This window comes from Gymnoscopelus microlampas (assembly GCF_963454915.1).
Source record: "Gymnoscopelus microlampas genome assembly, chromosome: 3".
Taxonomy (NCBI): Eukaryota; Metazoa; Chordata; class Actinopteri; order Myctophiformes; family Myctophidae; genus Gymnoscopelus; species Gymnoscopelus microlampas.
The window spans coordinates 8,674,033-8,688,419 of NC_139940.1; the positions used below are offsets into that span (position 1 = coordinate 8,674,033).

Genomic DNA, 14,387 nt, shown 5'->3' on the forward strand with positions numbered 1-14,387 from the left:
ATGTCTGCTCATTTATAAGCTGTGTTTGGCCTTGTTTTTCTGTCAAGTTGCTTGTAAATAATTGTAAACAGTTGCAGGTTGCATTTTTTTGGGGCTTGTTTCTTAAGTGCAGTTGCTTATTTGTGCGGGGGAAACAAGACCAAATATATATTTTTTAAAAGTGGTTCTCAAATATTTTAATGTCATGGACCCCCAAATTAATTTGTATTTGTCCCTTAACCCCCATCTGAAACTGTTTTGTGCCACCAAATTTGTGTTCACCTTTTCTCCACGATTATTTGGAAAATAGCAGATCTACAAGCTCACATTGCGACGCGTTGTGAGCTTGTAGATCTGCTGGGCTTGTTTTCATAGACCCGGTTGCTTGTTTCTCTCTCAACACCTGGCAACACTGCTTGGTGCCGCTGAGGTCTTCTTCTTGCAGAGAGAAGAAACGGACCGCTGGCTGAAGGTTGACTTCTGCAACAATCTGTGTCCCGTTGAGCCGTTTCAAATGTGTCCGCAAAGGTAAAGCAACACCTGCATGGCATGTAGAGAGAGAGAGAGAGAGATGGAGGGAGAGAGAAAGAAAGAAAGAGAGAAACAAACCGCAAACCAATGAATGGTTGACACACACAGTCACAAACTTTGCCTGCCTATTAGCTGGCTGGCTGCCTGCTGGAGCTTTAGCTAGCGGCGTTAGCATGGTGCTAACTGGCAGGTCAATGGCTATTTGGTTGCTAACTGCTGGCACGATCAGTGGCTAACCTGCACACAGTATTAAGGTTAGCATGGTGCTAACTGGCAGTTTAGGGGGTAACCTGCACACAGTATTAAGGTTAGCATGGTGCTAACTGGCAGATCAGTGGCGAACCTGCACAGTTCTAAGGTTAGCATGGTGCTAACTGGCAGATCAGTGGTGAACCTGCACAGTTCTGAGGTTAGCATGGTGCTAACTGGCAGATCAGTGGCGAACCTGCACAGTTCTGAGGTTAGCATGGTGCTAACTGACTGATCAGTGGCGAACCTGCACAGTTCTAAGGTTAGCATGGTGCTAACTGGCAGATCAGTGGCGAACCTGCACAGTTCTAAGGTTAGCATGGTGCTAACTGGCAGATCAGTGGCTAACCTGCACAGTTCTATGGTTAGCATGGTGCTAACTGGCAGATCAGTGGCTAACCTGCACAGTTCTATGGTTAGCATGGTGCTAACTGGCAGATCAGTGGCTAACCTGCACAGTTCTATGGTTAGCATGGTGCTAACTGGCAGATCAGTGGCTAACCTGCACAGTTCTGAGGTTAGCATGTTGCTAACTGGCAGATCAGTGGCTAACCTGCACAGTGCACACACACAGCGTTAAGGTTAGCATGGTTCCAACTGCCATTTCAAAAGGCTAATCTGCACAGGATTAATAGTAGCATGGTGATACATTGGCATGTATAGCAGGTCAATACTTGTGGAGAACTGGCTGCATACACAAAGGTCTCATCTGGAATGTGCTGTTAATGTTAGTACACCATGATCCGTTTACCAACAGGCTCAGTCAGCCCTGTTTAAATGAATACATTTATATCAATCTATATTGACAACATAATGAATTAAACTGTATTATGTTACAAGCAGCTGATCAGTTTGACAGACACTGATCCGGATGAATGAATGTAAACGGGACAAGACTGAACTGTCTGTATGGTTATTGCTAGCTAACAGTTGGAACCCGGGCTAAGCTAACTCAGCCTGAAGTGTTAACATTATTCTGGTTCAGTGACAGTGTTGCCATATTTGGTGAGAGAATCAAGCAACCAGGTCTAGGAAAACAAGCCCAAAAGAAGCAACTATAGGCCACATGAGCACTCTAAAACCTATATATGCATTGGCTGTTTGAAAATAGTAGATCTACAAGCTCACAACGCGTCGCAATGCGAGCTTGTAGATCGGCTATTTTCAAAAACTCTTGCAATAAAATGTGGAATATTTGGAATATTTAAAAAAACAAAAACATTCTAACAGAAAAGCTCCCTGGCACAAAATATTTTCATGAAATATATGAGAACCACTGGTTTAAATATTAATTTAAAAAAAGCTGGAAGCAAGCTTAAATAAGCAAGTACACTGCTTGTGAGCTTGTATATCTGCCATTTTTGAATAGCCAACGCAAAAATCCAAAATGACACGGATGCTTTCCCGGTCTTAATGCATAAACATACACATAAGTGACATAACATGCAGTACAACACAGACTGCCAACACATTGCTAGCTACCCCACAAGTAACACTGAGCAGAACGTGTCGGCAGTGGCTTAGGGGTAGAGCGGACGGATGGGAACCGTGAGGTTCCCAGTTCGATCCCGGGCTCCCCCAGAGTTAGTGTTGAAGTGTCCTTGAGCAAGACGCTGAACCCCGAATTGCTCCCGATGAGCAGGTTGGTGCCTTGCATGGTTTCCTCCTCCATCGGTGTATGAATGGGTGAATCTATGTAAAGCGCTTTGGATAGAAGCGCTATATAAATGCACCATTTACCTTTTAACTCTAATGCTCTGTACCAGAGTTCACGAGCAAAGAAAAAAGCTCACTGAAATACCTCAGGAGAGGTAATATGTTTGCCAACTCAATTGTTGATGTATAAAGCCAGTAGCCATGTTACAGTCAAGTCATAAAGTTCATGATGATTTGGTGACATGATGGTGTACTTATTCTGTTGAATGATGGGTCGCATTTGAATCTGGGTCATTGCTCTCGCAAGGGAGCACATTGTCTGGAGGATTAACTGCCTGCGACAGGCACCCTCAGTTTTATTTCTTAGTGATCTTCTTGAATCAGCTCATGCTGTTTTTTTTTAAAGAAATGTTGAAATCTTCTGAAGTTCACTTCAGAATGACATAGTAGCATATACATGGTGGTTATTGATTGATTGATGGAATACTTTATTAGACAGACATGTACTATACAGCACAAGGTACTGTCAAAAGCTTGGCCTTAAAAAGTGATGGGGACTTGTTTCCATTGTGGTCCTATTATCTTTACATTACATTGTAATTTCTCGTGAACAAAAATAAAAACAGACATTTTAGTATCATCAGGGGATATATTCTGTTACTCAGGATTAGGAACACAGTATGTGGGTGATCTATTGACTTGTAGTCCTCTTGTCTTATCTGTAATTTATATCTTGTATTTATCTGTTGTGAACCAGGCAAAATGAGCAGAAAACCCCCCAACAGACCTGGAATCAGTTTTGAGGTGGGAGCCAAAGTGGAAGCACAGGACTACCTGAAGAAATGGTATGGCACTAACACTGGAGTATTACCATAGATAGAATTATAAACGTGACCATAATCCTATTAGTAATATACACAACATTAGAGATAGTGTGGTGACAAAGTATGAATTCATTGAATTGGCATGACGATGCCCATGACAACTGTTATAACAATATTTGAGTCCAGCAACTGTGGTATTATTTATGGAAACATAAGAAATGGCGCAGTGATGCAGAGTGGGAGATTATGACCTCTCACTGGGGCATTGTGTACTAGTGAAGCTTCTCGCAGGGGAAATTATTACAGCTGTGGTAGAAATCTCTGTACCTAACTTCACTCACTGTCCCTGACTTTCTTAATATCTACAAAGGAGTAAGCCTGAAGCCAGGCCGGCGTACTCTTTGCAACTTATACATGGTCCTGACAGAGACAGCGCAGTTTGTTTTATGACTGTGATGTGAACGCCTGGGAACAAGGTTAATTGCAGCATACAGGCCAGCTTTTGGACTATATTGATTCACTGAATATAGCCTCTGACAGCTCCATAATACAATGTTCCATTGTTTTGTTGATCTTCACTCCTTCGTGTTTGCCCGGGGTATGTAAACACCAGAGTGTGCCGAGGAAGCGGAAAAGCCCCTTGCATTTTAACACTACCAGAACTCTGTAGCCACTTTCAACCTGGTGTCCCTGTTTTAGGCATGTCATTATTGGGCAAAAAAAAAGTGAAAATGGGCTCTACATCACAATGCGTTGAGAACTTGTAGACCAGGGGTGATGCAACTTTGATGATGGAGAAGGCCACTATATTTCCACAATCACTGCAGAGGGCCACATTGCATAAACTGTCGGGCAGACACCTCTTATCTCCGTATTTTAACTTTTTTCCTAAATGAATGCTGTACTTCGCCATTCTTTGTCACACAAAAAGAGCAAAGATAGCCGATCTACAAGCTCGGCTTGTAGAGCCGATCTATGGCAACCTAGATCGGCTATTTTTGCTATTTTTGAATTGGAATCCTGTAAAGTAACATTTTTATTTAATTTCTAATGCATTTACCGTAGTTATACTAACTGTATGAACTTAAATACAAATACATTGGACATAAACAAGAATTATAGAACAACAATAGAAGAATTTGTATACTAGTCATTAAGCTACTAATATAGACTGAAGTAATTAAAGCGGCTCATGTTTGCATTGTAACAGCTGAAATCAATTTTATGACAGTATTCCGATATTAACCTAAGGGCCGCATTAAGTAAAGGTGTGTGCTGCCAGTTGCCCATGTATGTTGTAGACTGTCTGTCTATGTTCACTGCGTGAGACCATTGTACGATGAAGTATAAAATGAGACTTAAGTTGATAAACTAGCTATGCTAATCCCCAAAAATGGTCTCAAGCCTAGTTCACGCCAGAACTACGGTTATGCCAAATGAGACAGTTATACAGTACTATATGGTGGGTTCTCTGCAAAGCCGCTCACGTCTCTCTTGGTGCTAGCGACAGTAGGATCTATGCAACTTTTCAAAAGGACAGGAAATCACGGGGCACAACGAAGCAGGGCTTTTGGACACAATTTGTTTCTTCTTTGGAGCATTAAACCACACGTAATTTAGTGTCCCTATTCTGGGGCGAGCATTCAGTTTCGTTGTGAAGTTGTAGATGTGCTGTTTTCAGCAAAGAGATATGATTGTAGATGGGGGGGGGGGGGGGGGGAGGTACAGGAGCCCTGGGGCACCCAGTTCAACTAGGTATATAGGGTTTACGTGTTTAATTCTCCTCCACTCCTTGTAGAAAACAACTTCCATTAGGTTCACTCAACACTGTATCATTCCTGTGTGTGTGTGTGTGTGTGTGTGTGTGTGTGTGTGTGTGTGTGTGTGTGTGTGTGTGTGTGTGTGTGTGTGTGTGTGTGTGTGTGTGTGTGTGTGTGTGTGTGTGTGTGTGTGTGTGTGTGTGTGTGTGTGTGTGTGTGTGTGTGTGTGTTGTGTGGTTCAGGTACCCAGCCCATATAGAGAAGCTGGAACCAGAGGACGGCAAGCTGCTGGTGCATTTTGAGCGCTGGAGCCATCGCTACGATGAGTGGATCTCCTGGGACAGCAGCCGTCTCCGGCCTCTCGAAAGACCCTCGCTCCGCAAGGACGGGCTAAAGGACGACGACAACAACAAGACTGTACGACATGCATACGCACACTGTCACACACAAACATCCAGTGTCTTTCCTTTGCAGGTAGAACCTTAACAAATATACACACAAACAAACAAACACAGATGTCTCATGTATTGATGCATCTTGCCATGCATCAAGGCTTATTGATATCATGCATACTTGAAACATGGTCTGACACTGTGATTGGACTCTCACGTGGATTGACCGGCTTGTTTTTTTGGTGATGCATAAATATGCCTTTATGCAGGAGTTGCGAGATGGTGAGGAGGTTCTGGCTCGCTGGACAGACTGTCGCTACTACCCTGCAAAGATCGAAGCTGTCAACAAAGAGGGTGAGCACTAGCGAACTACAGTTAGCCTAATTATGCTTAGCCTAAATCTAACTACAGGATTGTTAGGGCGATGTTTCTCAAATGGGGGTTACCCCTAGGAGTACTCTGCAGTACTCCTGGGGCTACTCAGAACATCTCTTAAAACTGTGTGTGTGTATGTACATGTGTGTTGTGCAGGCATGTACCGTGTGCAGTTCTATGACGGTGTGGTGCGCAGTGTGAAGAGAATCCACATCAAGTCCATGCCAGAGGACGCCAAGGGACAGGTCAATGAATTTTAACTGCTGCCTTTGTGAGGGACCGTGGTCCTCTCCTACCCTCTCCTCTGCTTTTCCTAATCTGTAAATATAGTTATTTGTTGATGACATGTATTAATGCGTTAATATACTATGCCCTGTTGAATGAATTGAATACATAGGACCACAATGGAAACGAGTCCCCATGACGTTTTGGTGTTATCCTTTTAGCCGAAATGTTTTACTGTACAGTACCTCTGTGCTGTTTACATTTTAATAATAAAGTATTCAATCAACCCTCTCCTCTCCTGTGTTAATGAACAGTGTGTATTAATGTGTATTAATGTGTATTGCGTTGCCTCCGTCAGGACTGGGTAGCTCTGGTGAAGGCGGCCACAGCCAGTCGCTCCAGTAACTCCAGTAAGCCGCGGACCAGCAACAACAGCAGCCGCCTCAGGCCCGACATCCAGGGCGACGAAGATGATGATGATGATGATGACGAGGATGACGAGACGGAGGAGGACGAGGGCGACGAAGAGCGAGGCGGGGGGAAAAGACGAGAGGGAGAGCATAAAGACCCGCCCACGATCCCTCCGGTAGTCAACTATGGGTGGTTAACCGCGTTAACCCTGCCGTTTAAACCATTGGTTCTCAAAGTGGGGTCCGGGGACCCCCAGGGGTAGCGTCACAATAATGTTAACCTTTTATACTTTGGCTATTCAAAAATAGCAGATATACAAGCTCATATCGCGGCACCGAGTGCCGCGATATGAGCTTGTATATCTGCTATTTTTTTTAAATCGTGGAAGATTTGTGCAAACCTTTCAATATATATTTTTAAGCGAACATTTCTAACTCAAATTTTTGCTTCTGGGGGTCCCTGGAGCAAAATATTTGAGATGGGGGTCCGCGGCCAAATACATATGATTTTGGGGGTCCTTCTTGGTATGAAAAAGTTTGAGAACCACTGGTTTAAACCATTTAAGCCCCATATGCTCCCCCATGGGTCTATACTTGGTCCCCTCCCCTTTTTCCCCTCTAGAACAAATCTCCAGATTCTTCTCTGCGGTGCTCCACCACTTTTATATTGAAATATTAATTCCTGTAGGAATGGATGCGACTAGAGGTGGAAAATATAATCCATTCAGCAATTAATCGCGATTCGGACATGGATTCACAAATGTCAAAAATCGATTATTTAAAATAAAAAACGTGGTAAGATTTTTTTTTTCATCATATCGCTAATTGCACAGAGCAGCAGCCATATTTTGGTTGGTTATCAGAATATTGAGAAGCCTTTGTTATAAGTCAGTATTCTTTTACAAAAAATGACTTCTTGTTGGTTTTCTGCAATTGTTGATGTTGGCAAATATAACCTTCAGCTGACAGTGACACATCTCTTCCATTAGTTTTTATTTTCAATAAAAGATAATGGAAGTAAATGAATTGCCAGTCATCGCAATTTAATTGAATCGTAGCTCTCGGAATCGGAATTGAATCGTCCGGTACCTACCAATTTGCGCCCCTAGATGCGACACAGTAAAATCCTCAGTGTTAAGTTAACCCAGAGAGTGTGCAAATGTTACCGTTATCCCTGATTGAGGGTGTTGACACTGTGAAAATACTCACACGTGTGTGTGTGTGTGTGTGTGTCAGGGCGTCTCGGCAGCAGGGTGTGTGAGCAGTGGAAGTTCAGTGAAGGATGAGCCTCAGTCAGACTCTGACACGCCCCCCTTCACCACAGACAACAAACACAACACAGGTATGTTCTAATCATGGCTGCTTTGTTCATCATTATTACCACATACTGTAGGTGAGGGAATTTTTGTCTGTCTGCGCGCGTGTGTGCGTGCTCTTCTAACTACTAGAAAAAAAGCGCCCTGTGGGCAATTGGCCCCATCCTATGTCAAGGTTCAAGTTTGTGCTTTATTGGTACATAAGAGTACAACTTTGTTTTGTTTGGCTTCCTTCAGACAATGCAGCAGCCTAGGTAATAACAATAGTAAAAAGGAAGAGAGGGAGTGCAAAAAAAAAAGAGAGCATCAGCGTATGTATACGTGCATTATGATCTTGGTATGTTATATACTCCAACAGCATGTTTTCAGTAGCTGCCACATTACTTCATGTAAACAACTTCACAGTATCTTCTACAGCCGTTCAGGTAGGAACAGTTCAAGCATGTTAAAGTGCAAGAAAAGGGCAGGGGAGGGAGGAGGTGTGAAGCACCCTCAGCATAATCCCCCCTCCCCCATACCCTGTATCCCCCAACTCAATTCAATTCAATTCAAAGGGCTTTATTGGCATGAGAAAACATACGTTTACATTGCCAAAGCAGAAAGCACAATACAACAATACAGCAATACAATCAAAACAAAAAATATGTATATTTGAAAGTCAGACATTTTTAAAAGATCAATTTCTATGTACCAAGATCACTGGGTGCAGGTATAGTGCAGGAATATACACAATGATTAGTCTTTAGGGTGGTTGTGTTCCGTTTGATATCCTTCTCCTATCACAGCAACTCACGAATCTTGCTGCTGTGTTTGCACATTGTTTTACTTCGCCCAGCAGATATGGGAGTTTTTTGTCATTGGTCATGTTTTCAAAATCTCTGTGAGTGGTTGTAATCTGTGGGAAGTATGTGTCTCTGATGTCTTGGTACAATGGACAGACGGTTAGGAAGTGTAGCCCACACCCCATGACACCCCATGAAAGTCAGAAGACTCTGACTTTCAAATGTACATATTTTTTGTTTTTGATTGTATTGCTGTATTGTTATATTGTGCTTTTTGCTTTGGCAATGTAAACATATGTTTTCTCATGCCAATAAAGCCCATTGAATTGAAAAATTGAATTGACCCTGAATTTGAGCATGCCATTGTTGAACCATGTTGAATCATTTTTCAAACATTTTCAAAGCATTTAAAATATTCTAAAATGTATCAACAAGCTCACAATGTGACGCCCTGTGAGCTTACTGTTATGGTGATATTGGATACAGTAAAATCTTGATTCATGATGATTGTATGAGATTCCATTTGCTCCACACCCACTATTGTGGGCAGCCAGTTAAGTGTCACTCCTTTGATAAGGAGATAGAGAGGGCCACAGGCAACCCGTATGAACAAAGCCCAGTTGGTTCCGTCCTGGCCAGGGGGGTTATGACACCCCCTTTGTGTGTGGATTCCTGTATTGTTGCTTCCTCCTTAAGAAGGGTGACATTGCTACAGAGAGGGACTTCTTTTTTGGAGAGCTTGGAGGTGACAACAGCACGGTGAGAGAGGGAAAGGTATTTGGCTCAGGGAACAGGCCCTCTTGGGACATTCAAGAGAAACACGCTTGTTTTGGAGGCTTTTGGATTCCACAATTAAGAAGGGTGACATTGCTACAGAGAGGGACTTCTTTTTGGAGAGCTTGGCGGTGACAACAGCACGGTGAGAGAGGGGAAAGGTATTTGGCTCAGGGAACGGGCCCTCTTGGGACATTCCAGAGAAACACGCTTGTTTTGGAGGCTGTTGGATTCCACAGTTAACCTGAATTGTAATCAACTTCATTCAGAATGGACAATATATATTTCCCATCACACTTGCAGATCGGCTATTTTTGCTATGTTTGTTTTATCTTTTTTTCATCCCATTAAAACCCGGGAAAGCATCTGTGTCATTTTAGATTTTTTGCGTTGCCTTTTTCAAAGATAGCAGATATACTGTACTCAGGTCTTTAATGGGTAAGCCATTTCACAATAGGGGGGCCGCAGTCAGAGGCTGTGGCTAATTTGCGGGTCCTTGAGCCATAGAAAGGTTTGGGAACCCCTGTGACAAGACTTCTATAGAACTCCCACAAACGTCTGAAATAGACGCACCCGACCAAGCGGCGACATAATGAGGAGTTTTTGGAGTGCAAATGCGTTGCGTGTGCAAACATACAGTACCTGGCAATGACAATGATTGTGATTTCTAATTCCACTTTGTTTTCCTTCTCCTTCCAGGTCACACCGACTCCGCCCCTTCCTGCTCTCTCACCTGCAGCCAGAGGCGGCGCTCGCAGCGCCTAGCACCCGCCTCCGACCCGCCCTCCTCCGACCCCGCCCACCGCGAGCCCTGTCCGCCACAGCCTGCGTCGTCCCAGACACCAAGTGAGACACCCAAGTCACAAAGATAATTATGTAACATCAAATATACAAACAATACTGCCAAAAATATAAGGGAAGGGAAAATCTGTTGTCAAAATATATGTTGTGATATGAGACTATATATTTTGCTTCCGGCATTTTGAATATTGTGACATGTTTAGGGGTGTGCCGATACACTAATTTCACCAAACGATACGATATTTGGCTCACAACTTCGATACGATATCGATACGATACGCACTTTTTTTATTATGAAAATATATGGGGGAGAAAAAAAGCAAATGCAAACAAATAATTCTGTTTTTGCATTATTTAGACATGCAAACTTGTAGCTTTTCAGCTACAATAGCCGTTTTTAATCCAAATAGGACAATAGTGTGACACCTGACCCAGAAAAAAAACCTCAGGGCTGTTTGCATGCCTGATTATTATGATTATAAAAAAAAAAAAATGTTTTTTTTTCAAAACGATATTTTTCCCCCCCAAAACGATACATATCGTCACGAAAACGTATCGCGATATATCGTGGGACGATATATCGGCACACCCCTAGTTGACATTGTAAGAGTTGTCCTTTCCTGGTTATATCCACTTTAAACCTGGTGTCCCTGTTTTCGGCATGTTATGGGCGAAAAATGTCAAATGAAAATGTCAATACATTTGTGGTTAAAGGCTCCATTACAGAAAGGTGGATAGCTGTTCTGTCATTTGCCATTATATCGTCGCTGTCGGGTTTAAGCATGTAGTTTGAGCTTGTAGATCTGCTAGTTTCGCTACTTTCGTGTAACACAAAAGTCGTAAAACCATAACAAGTTAAAATATGGAGATGAGAGGTTTCTGCCCGACAGCAACAATATTATATAGGCATTAATGATGATTATTTATCCCATTGTGTAATGATTATTTTTTGTGAAAGCACCAATAGTCATCCCCACAGTATCATCACAAAATCGATATCAAGACATTTGGTGTTTGATTTTGTCCAAAACACTCATCCTTTGTGGACTCTCTTAAAGGGATTCTAGGCAACATTGAGCCTAAATTTAAAAACAAAATATATATATATATTTTGCATTTTTCCCCCTCTATCAGCCACTATATAATGATGCTGGGGTGTTTTCCTGCATTGAAACACAGTCCTCTTTCTGAAATCCGTGTTTTCCCTACTGTTTATGTTTGTCCGGGGCGTAAATTAACGCACGCATGTGCGCGTCGGTGCGCGGCCGTGTCCGTGTGAACTTTTTACTTTCGGGTTTAAAACGCTCTCAAACTTCGTTTTTGAGGCACAGAATTTACTTTTAAGATAGCGTTTGGATAGAATTTAGTTGTTTAACTTCATATATGTGGTCAATTTATCATGAAAGCCTATTTAAAAATAAAAATTCAGAGAACCAGTAGGGGCGGGCAGTAACACGCATTGGATCCGAATAAAGCAACCTATTTTCGGCATGGCCCCTTCAGAAGTCTGCTTAACTCTATGGAAGTCCCTCCTGCGTCACCCCCTGGTGGTCGGGGAAACAAACTGCTGGAGGCGCGGTGTTTGTTTATCTTATCCTGCCGTCAATCCCTTTAACTGCTTGGATCATATTAATCCACTAAGTCCTGTGATTTGAATTGAGGTTACCTGTGTGTGTGTGTGTGTGTGTGTGTGACCAGGTGCATCAACGGAAAGGGAGGAGTCAAGTCACCACAACTACTGCACCTGGGCCCCGCCCACAACGCTAGCCCAGCCAGCCATGGAACAGAACCGTGTGACTGACAGCCTTTCTACCAATTATATTGTCCTAGAAGAGAAGTCGCCGCCCCCTATCTCAGGTAACCGTCGTGAAGCGGATGCTCGAGCTGCTCGGCTCAACAAAGATACGTCATCGCTGTTACATGCCTATCTATTGCTGTTTTGACATTGCATTGAATCGTCGTGAATATGTATCAAACTATCTGCTTCATATGAGGGAATTATGTTCTGAATTACTGCAAGCTGGTGAAGTCAATTATTGACAGTGAAACCTGTACGTGTGCACATAAAGCTATGCATCCAAAACGGTGCATTGCAGTGTGAAAACAGCCTTCCTGTTTTGCCCCTCCATCTTGTGTTGTTGATGGCATGAGAGTGTGTTAAGCATGACAGAGACTAGCTATACGAACACCTAAACCGGTTTATACTTGGACACCACAGGAATAGAAACCTCAGAACATTTCTAGGCATGGCAAGTTTATTTGTATTGCACATCTCATACACAAAGGCAATTGAAAGTACTTTACATGAGGCAACAAAAAAAAGACATTCAAAGCCATAAAAGGTAAACGCATCTTTCACCTGTATTTTGAAATGAAAAGTAATTGTTTGCTCCAGTCAGTTCCCAGACCGCCTGAGACTTTTTGACGGTTCTTGCAAGTCAGAAATGTGTTTTGGCTCAACCATTTAGTGATTTTAAAAGACAACATTTTAAAATCAATTCTATACCTCACTGTGTTAAAGGTAGGGTAAGTGATTTACTTCTGTCAAAATAAGTGCGAAATAGCTCTATATTCTGATAGTAGTCATTGCTATAGTGTGTTTGTTCAGTAAAAGGAGTCTCCATGTCTCTCCAGCTCTTTATTAAACAGAAAATGATGCATGTTCAGTGCTCTCTCCTGATTGGCTTACATGTTGTCACCTACCGGAAAATGTACTATATTCTGTTTACTAAAGAGCTGGAGAGACCCCTGTGACCGAACAAACGCTCTGTAGCAATGATTACTATCACAATATAGTACTTTAACCTTTTTAACAAAAAGAAATACCAAACAATATCACTTACCCTACCTTTAACCTAAATCAATTGTGAAACTCAGTCATTGATAACTGAGTTAATAAGAACTTATCAATTCTGAAACTCACAGTCAACCAGTGAATTGAAGCAAGGACGGGTGTATTATTTATGGTTGTGTTTCTTGATATTGGTTAACAGACTAGCGGCTACATTTTGCTGATTTCTTAAAAAAAATATATATATATATTTGTACATGGAAGATAGCTTTTTTTGTACCGAGTCCAGAGTACAGGGAATTACAGTAGTCTAAACTTAATGAAATAAACGCACCAATGACTTTTCAAGCTCTTCAAATGATAATAAGAAAGACCTGCATCACTGGCTTTAGCCCATTAAGACCTGGAACGCATCTGTGTCACTTTAGATTTCATTGGCTATTCAAAAATAGCAGATATACAAGCTCATAGCGCGGCACGAGTGCCGCGCTATGAGCCTGTAGATCTGCTATTTTTTTTAAATCTTGAAAACATTTTTTTTAGATTTTTTTCAAAAAACTGTTAGGATTTAGAAAACCTTTTTAAGAATCGCCTCAGGTCTTAATGGGTTAGTAATAGTAGTAGTAGTGATGATAATAGCAGCAATAGTAATATACTGTAGGTTTTTAACCTGTTGTGTGGTCCTCTCCAGCTGTGGGCGTGAGGAGCTCTGCTGTCAGGACACCCAAAGCCAACAGACACGCCAGAGAACCCAGTACGTACTTCCACCTTCACCTCACCCCCCACCCCCCCTGTGGCTTCCAATAGCATAGACTGCTATGACTGAATGAGTGTAGAACATTTGAATGTAGGCTACATGGTTCAGATGTGAACGTGTCTTCTTGTCACGTCATCTTTGACACAGACATTTTAAGTGCCTCTTGTTCAGGGGACCTTTTTGATGTTTCTAACTTTTAACCACTTAAAGGGATAGTTCACCCAAAAAATAACTTTTTCTATCGATTAGTCACCCCATGGAGACTTGAATTCATGGATATATATATATATTTTTTGTCGCATTCCTAAGCCAATAATGTTGTTTTAGACAGATGCTAGGTTCATTGTTCACCTGGTATCCTAGTTTATTTAAGGCACTACTACACTGTTCTCTCTGCACTCTTATTTGCGTGATCATTTGCCTTGTGTATTGTAAGTCACTCTGGATAAAAGCGTCAAATGTTTAGGTACTTTTACTTTACTGGAGTATTTTCAATACTTGTACTTCTACTCCACTACAATTATTTGAAAACTTTAGTTACAAGTTACTTTGCAGATTATTTTCTTATACAACATACATTAACCACTTTAGCCCTATTTTATACATAGGCTATTTTCAAACATTTTAGTACTTTTACTTTTGATACTTTAAGTATATTTCGATGCCAATACCTTTTGTACTTTTACTCAAGTAACAGTGTGAACACAGGCCTTTTACTCGTATAACAGAGTATTTCCCCGCCGTGGTATTGCTACCTTTACTTAT

At 41.9% G+C, this 14,387-nt stretch overlaps 1 protein-coding gene across 3 annotated transcripts in view; it reads left to right on the top strand.

Annotated features, from left to right (window-relative positions):
• The first annotated feature begins 402 nt into the window (after window positions 1-402).
• Window positions 403-14,387, top strand: part of phf20l1 (PHD finger protein 20 like 1) — a 33,768-nt gene continuing 19,783 nt past the window's right edge. For 2 of the 3 annotated variants that reach the window (XM_084053824.1, XM_084053825.1), the window contains exons 1-10: window positions 403-507; window positions 3,173-3,260; window positions 5,242-5,473; window positions 5,661-5,745; window positions 5,923-6,011; window positions 6,350-6,577; window positions 7,638-7,743; window positions 9,973-10,119; window positions 11,773-11,931; window positions 13,557-13,619. In XM_084053824.1, coding sequence (XP_083909950.1) covers window positions 3,178-3,260; window positions 5,242-5,473; window positions 5,661-5,745; window positions 5,923-6,011; window positions 6,350-6,577; window positions 7,638-7,743; window positions 9,973-10,119; window positions 11,773-11,931; window positions 13,557-13,619 — 1,192 coding nt within the window. In that variant the 5' untranslated portion in view covers window positions 403-507; window positions 3,173-3,177. The remainder of the gene's footprint in view (window positions 508-3,172; window positions 3,261-5,241; window positions 5,474-5,660; window positions 5,746-5,922; window positions 6,012-6,349; window positions 6,578-7,637; window positions 7,744-9,972; window positions 10,120-11,772; window positions 11,932-13,556; window positions 13,620-14,387) is intronic. The other variant, XM_084053826.1, reaches the window with a different exon arrangement.